The 7,324-nt window shown below is 47.2% G+C and overlaps 1 protein-coding gene across 1 annotated transcript in view; it reads left to right on the forward strand.

The window, feature by feature from the left end:
• FAM221A (family with sequence similarity 221 member A) overlaps positions 1–6,912 on the forward strand; it is a 33,798-nt gene extending 26,886 nt beyond the window's left edge. Inside the window, exon 7 of the mRNA XM_039521215.1 lies at positions 6,656–6,912. Coding sequence (XP_039377149.1) covers positions 6,656–6,718 — 63 coding nt within the window. The 3' untranslated portion in view covers positions 6,719–6,912. The remainder of the gene's footprint in view (positions 1–6,655) is intronic.
• Positions 6,913–7,324: the final 412 nt, after the last annotated feature.

The raw sequence follows: 7,324 nt of genomic DNA on the forward strand, positions 1-7,324 counted from the left end.
AAGTCTAACACCTATCTAGAACAATATTAGCATACAGGTGAGCTGGTCTGGTTTCCAGCTATGAATTTCTCAGTACTCAGCTGACATCTACAGACTCTGCAAGAGCTGGCACTTGGTTTACCAGCATCACAGCCTCATTCAGAGAAGGAATCTTCCCTTCCTCCTTCAAACAGAATAGTCTGACCAACATTGAAGAAACCCATGCTGGCCAACCCAGTACTAGCCAACTATCACACAGTGTCAATCCTCCCGTTCCTGAGCAAACTCAGAGAAACTAGCAAAGGGCCCAACTACAAATTCGTCTAACAGAAGCTAACACTCTAGACCTGGCACAATCTGGATTCAGGCCAGAACACAGAACTGAAACTGGATTAGTAGCACTGATGGATGATCATCTGCTGTCAGTGATAGAAGACAGACATCCATTCTCATCCATTGCAGCATTCAACACTGTTGACCATGAGGTACTGCTGTCTCACCTGAGAGAAACAGGAGTCCAGGGCAATGCACTAAAATGGTTTGAGTTCCACAAGGATCAGTGCTCTCTCTGATCTTTTTCAACATCTCATTCAACCACTAGGTGAACTGGTCAGATGACATGGACTCAAGTGCCAGCAATATGCAGGTGACACACAGCTCTACCTATCCTTCATCACATACGACCACACCACTCCCACCAAGATGGCCCAGTGGTTAGACAAGATCAGTTAATAGATGAAAAACAGCTGGCTGAAGCTGAGTCTGAGCAAAACAGAGATCATGCTGGTAGGCAGAGGGAAGTATTTTGAGGTGTTTGCAGCTACTATGCCATGTCCTTTGGATGAAGGTTCATAGCCACAATTGGTCAATTCAGTCTGTAGTCTAGGAGTACTCTTGGATTCTTTGCTGACACTGAGCCCTCACGTCACAGCAGTCACCACAAGTAACACTTTAAGCTGTGTCTGGTTGTGTCATGGGGTGCACTCACCCCACGTGGCACCTCCTGATGGCAGCTCGAGGGATTAGTTCTTGCCAGGTGCTGCTCTCCTCTGGCAGTGTCTCTGCCTGTTGTCTCTTTCACTCTGCAGCCCATCTTGCTCTCAGAGCTGCAGCTTCCTGTTCGTGGCTGGGCCCTCCAGCCAGGTCACTAAGGTCCTTCCCTTCCAGGGAAATCAAAGTCCTTCCAGACCAGCTGTCTGACTGGTGTCTCCAATGGCTGGAAGGGGAACCCAGGCCCACTCTTTACTCCGGATTCCAGCCCAGGGACCCTATAACAGTGGCTTTCAACCTTTCCAGGCCACTGTACCCCTTTCAGGTGTCTGATCTGTCTTGCATACCCCTGAGTTTCACCTCACTTAAAAACTACTTGCTTACAAAATCAGACATAAAAATACAAATGTGTCACAGCACACTATTACTGAAAAATTGCTTACTTTCTTATTTTTACCTTATAAAATAAATTGGAATATAAATATTGTACTTACATTTCAATGTATAGTAGATAAAGCAGTATAAACAATATATTATCTATGAAATTTTAGTCTGTACTGACTTTGCTAGTGCTTTTTTTTTTGTAGCCTGTTGTAAAAGTAGGCAAATACCTAGATGAGTCCCCCTGGAATACCTCTGCATACCTTGAGGGATGTACATACCCCAGCTAAGAACCATTGCCCCAAGGCCGGCTTTAGGCCGATTCACCCGATTCCCCGGAATCGGGCCCCGCGCCTTAGGCGCCTTTTAAATTTTTTTTACTCACCCCAGCCACCGGGGTCTTCGGCGGCCCTGCTTCCCTGTCCAGAGTGCCGGCCAGAGCACGGCAAGCACCGTGGCCCCGCTCTCCCGGACGGAGCTCCGGCTGGAGCGCGGCAGCCCCATGGCCCCGCTCTCCCAGCCGGAGCTCCAGCTGGAGCGCAGCAGCCTCTCTTTGATTTCTTTTTTCCCCCTGTTTCTTAAGGCAGTGCAGTGAACATTGATACACTATAGATCCACACACCTTCTCAATACAATTATTCAAAATAATGTTTAATGAACCTGTGAATCACGCTCCCGTGAGTACTGTAGACCAATTACTGACTTCCAAAGTTATGGAATAATTAAAGTAATTATTTATTATTCTTTAAAGTAATTGAAGGAATTGCCACACTGAAGTTGCAGTGGGATGAATATAAATCCACAATAAAAAATGGTAGTCAGGTACATATTTTGGTAAATCAAAGCATGGAGTGATGTTCGTCCATTGTTTTCGAAGAAGACCTTGACATCTAGCAGGTTGTAAGCTGTCCACAGTGCGTCCGCAGGTGGCTGGCAAGGCCAATACGGGCACGGAATGTTCTGCCACATGTCGGGCAGACATGCGTGGGCACCACTGTTACAGCATTTGCAGCTCTGGCTTTACGGAGTGCTCGCTTCTCTTGTGCTATGGTTATCCTTCTGGCTTCAAATGTCTGGCAGCCTTGGTGGATCAGCGTACGCCATGTCGATCGATCTTGTGCCAGGGTTTCCCAGGAGGTGATGTCGATATCCAGGGACTTAAGAGAGGCTTTCAGCGTGTCTTTGTATCGCTTCTTTTGTCCCCCGTGCGATCGCTTTCCTTGAGACAGCTCACCATAGAAGAGCTGTTTGGGGATGCGGTAGTCTGGCATCCTTACAACATGGCCTGCCCAGCGTATCTGGGCTTTCATGAGCAGAGTGTAAACTGACAGCAGGCCTGCTCTGGAGAGGACTTCTGTATCTGGCACCTTATTCTGCCACCAGATCCTCAGAAGTCTGCGGAGGCAAGTCATATGGAAGTGGTTCAGTTGCCTAGCGTGCCTCCTGTATACAGTCCAAATCTCACTGGCATACATCAGGGTAGTTAGCACTACTGCTCGGTAGACTTTAAGCTTTGTAGCAAGGCTTATTCCACGGCGGTCCCACACGTTGGTCAGCAGTCTGCCAAATGCAGAACTTGCCTTGGCGATTCTGCAATTGACCTCGATGTCAATTGTCACTGCACGAGAAAGGGTGCTGCCAAGGTATGTAAATTGATCCACTGCTTGCAGCTTTTGTTCCTTCACTGTGATGGTGGACTCTCGGTGTTGGGCTTTCGGAGCTGGCTGGTGCATCACTTCGGTTTTCTTTATGTTGATGAGGAGGCCGAAGTTGTCACATGCTGCTACAAATTTATCCATGCTAGCTTGCATTTCGTGCTCTGATCCAGCATTCAGGGCACAGTCATCAGCAAAAAGGAGGTCTCGTAGCACAGTTTCCTTTATTTTGGTGACAGCCTGGAGTCTCCGCAGGTTGAACAGCTTCCCATCAGTCCTGTATCTCAGGCTGATTCCCAAGGAACTGTTCTGAAAGGCGTCTGACAGCATGGCTGAAAACATTATGCTGAACAGGGTCGGAGCCAACACACACCCTTGCTTGACGCCGTTTGTGACGGGAAAGGCCTCTGAAGCTTCTCCGTCGTCCAGAACACGAGCCATCATGCCGTCATGGAACTGACGTACCATCAGGATAAATCTGTCAGGGCACCCAAACTTCGACATGATGCACCACAGACCTTCGCGACTGACAGTGTCAAAAGCCTTGGTAAGATCCACGAAGATGGTGTACAATTCGCGATTCTGCTCTTGACACTTCTCTTGGAGCTGTCGGACTGCAAAGATCATGTCCACAGTGCCACGCTCTTTGCGGAAGCCGCACTGTGTCTCGGGTAGTAGACCCTGTTCCAGGTGGTCAATCAGGCGATTCAGCAACACTCATGCAAGGATCTTACCTGCGCTAGTAAGCAGTGATATTCCTCTATGATTATCGCAAACTTTTCGATTTCCTTTCCTCTTGTAGAGGTGTACGATGGACGCGTCTTTCAATTCCTGAGGAATGGACCCTTGATTCCAGAAGGACTGGAACAGCTGAGTGAGTTTGTCAACAAGCATTGCACCACCATCCTTATAGATTTCCGCTGGAATCGCATCAGATCCTGAGGCCTTGCCACTGGACAGCTGGCTGATGGCCTGTAGAGTTTCAGTCTCTGATGGTGGAACGTCCAGACTGTAGTTGATATCCGCCTGGGGCATTCTGTCAATCGCCTCGTTATTGATGGAAGATGGGCGGTTCAGAATGGATTGGAAATGCTCAGCCCAACGCTGTGGAATCAGAGTCTTCTCAGTAATGAGAGTTACACCATCTAAGTCCAGTAGAGGGGAACTCCCTGAAGGCCGAGGTCCGTACAAGGATCTAAGTGCTTCGTAGAACCGTTTGGCATCGTTTCTATCAGCAAACTTCTGGATTTCATCTGCTTTGGCACTCAACTAGGAGTCCTGCATCTTGCGAAGCTTGCTCTGTACGGTCCTGCGAATGTTGTTAAAGGCATTTTTCTTAGCTGTTGACAGCGGGTCATTCTGATGAGCACGGTGAAGGCGGTGCTTTTCAGCAAGTAAAGCCTTGATCTCTTCGTCGTTTTCATCAAACCAGTCCTGCTGTTTCCTGTGTGAGGGTCCAAGAACCTTTAGTGCAGAAAAGTGCACAATATTTCGGAAGCGTTCCCAGTTCCTCTCAACATTTTCCTCTAATTGCAGCTCTGAGAGTTGGTTGCCAAGATCTTCTACTAGTGAAGCTGCTGTGTTGGGGTTCCTCAGTTTACTGACGTTGATCTTTTTAATCACATCTTTGTTTCCCTGAGGATGTCTCTTTGGCTTGATATGAAGGCTTAATTTAGAGATGATAAGTCTATGATCAGTCCAACAGTCAGCACTCGGCATGGCCTTGGTCACCCTTACATCCTGTCTGTCTTTCCTCCGCACGATGACATAATCAATGAGATGCCAGTGCTTGGAGCGTGGGTGCGTCCAGGACGTCTTTTTGCGAGTGGGCAGGCGGAAGATGGTGTTGGTGATGATCAGATCATGAGCCGCACATGTCTTCAATAGTAGTAGGCCATTGCTGTTGCATTTGCCGATTCCATTTTTTCCAATGACGCCATCCCAGGCAGAGTGATCAGATCCTACTCTCGCGTTAAAATCGCCAAGTAGAATCAGCCTGTCGGTGTGCTTCACGGATGAGAGTAGGGCATCAAGATCTTCATAAAACTTGTCCTTTACTTCATCCGGATTCATCATTGTGGGTGCGTAAGCACTGATTAGTATAACTCGCTTTCCTCTCGGTAGTGGAAGATGCAGTGTCATAAGTCAATCGTTCACGCCCTTGGGAAAACTGGCAAGTGTGCGGACAATATGATTCTTAACTGCAAAGCCAACTCCAGATTCACGACGTTTGTCACTGCTGCGTCCACACCAGAAGAATGTATAACCACCTCCTGTTTCTGTGAGCTGACCTTCGTTGGCTAGACGAGTTTCACACAGGGCCGCAATATCGATGTTAAATCTTGCGAGCTCTCTGGCGACCAGGGCTGTTCTTCTTTCTGGTCGATCTGCTGAGGGGTTGTCTTGAAGCGTGCGTACATTCCATGTACCAATAATGAGTGGTGTCACCATACGTTTTATTATTTGAAATTTTGTTGTTCGACTGCATAAGGTGGGATCCCCTCCAGCCGTGGTAAGCTGGCCAGGGTTCTATGAAGCAAACAATGTTTAGGGCACCTTTTCTAGCCCCTTCCTCTTACTACGGAGGTGAGCAGTGCGGTCCTAAAGAGAACTGCTCAGTCACTCAGGTAGATGCCGAATCTAGCTGTTGCTTCGGTCAGCAGGAAGACGACCATTAGACCTGAGCCACCTGTGTGCAGGTCCGCAGCTACAGCTCCCGGTGTATCCACACCTGCTGCTTCGTCGCTCGCCCATCGCCACAGGACTTTAAGGTTTACGGAAATTGGAGGGATGTCAAGACTTGCGCGTGTATTGGATTAAAGTGAGGGAGAGGTGCACATAGTCAGCCTCACTCTCTCTTCCCAGATTCCATCTTGCTCCAATGGCAGGACAAAAGTCGAGACGGTTGAAGAGGGGCTGGGCGCAGTGGTTGACCAGGGTGTCTTTCGCGTCTTGCCGTGCTCTTAGCGTACCACATCGCTTGCAGAAACCGCCTTCATGACCGTTGGTCCTATTCTAAAAGGTCTCATCCGCTCAATCCGCCGGAGTCTGTCTTCACATGCTCGGGATAGACAAGGCCCTATCTCGCCGAAGGTCTATGCCCGACGGCTACCCTCAACCTGGTTTGACCAGCCTGTCGAAGCTGTTGCCCGGGGTGTGGCCTCTGCGCATGCTACAGCTACTAGGAGCCACAGGTGAGAGCTGAGTGACAGGTGGGGACCAAAGGTGGACGAGCTGCCCTGGAAGGACACAACTTGCCCCTACACCAGAGGTGCTACCCCTCTCTGAACACCCCATACACCCCAAAGCATGGAGTAAGAAACTAGTGAAGGGAAAATCAATTGGGAGGAAGAATGATCTTGTGGTTAAAGCACCAATCAAGAACTCAGGAGAGCTGCCTAGACCTCCTTTGTGACCTTGAGCATGCTAGTTAGTCTTTTGGTCTGTGTTCCACATCTGTAAAATGGTGTTAATAGAATTTCTCTTCATCTAATGAGTATGAGGATAAACTCATATTTGTGAGGTACTGTGGTGTTGAGGGCCAGGTAAGTACCTAGATTTCTATTATAAAGTAGTAGTTTAATTAGTACTGCATTGTTCATTTGTTGACACACTAGTGCTCAGACCATTGCTGTTTTTCTTTATTACAGCTGAAAAAGGAGAAGGCTGCTAAACAGAAAGTTAAAGGTCCGCTGCTATCAAAGAATCCATGAAGATTAATGAAACAAAGGAGTTTTTGTAATATAGAATTATCATTATATTTAAGGGTATTTTCATGGTGTTTATTGCACACACATATTTTCTAGTTTCTCAGTATTAACACTGCTATATTAAAGTATTGATGAAATTCATTTAAAATACTTGGTGATTCTGGTTCTTTCAAATAAAATTGTTACTTTTTATCAAAGCAGCTTGACATACTATTTAAGCTCTCAAATATTGCTGCATGGATCTGACCTTTGTAGTAGAAGACGTGTCATGTGTAGTAGAAAATTATGGTTTTTAGAGACTTCTAGAATTTTTCATTTAGGCTTTGATCCAGCAAACACATGTTTAAGTGCTTTGCTGAATCAGAGCCTTAGGACAGCAGGTAAAATATACATTATACACCACATCATATCCTCAGACTTCCATTATATACTTGCTTCTTTATATGTGGATTTAGAATTCTTCTTGTTCCTAACTTTCTACTCACTGGGGTTGTAGTACGTGCAAGGATGACACGCAAATTCGTGAAGCGTTCCATATTTTTAGGACACTGTCAATACCACACTGAGTAACACACCGCCGACCAGGGAAATAACCCACTTCCTTCCCTG

Source organism: Mauremys reevesii, linkage group 2 (assembly GCF_016161935.1).
Source record: "Mauremys reevesii isolate NIE-2019 linkage group 2, ASM1616193v1, whole genome shotgun sequence".
Classification (NCBI taxonomy): domain Eukaryota; kingdom Metazoa; phylum Chordata; order Testudines; family Geoemydidae; genus Mauremys; species Mauremys reevesii.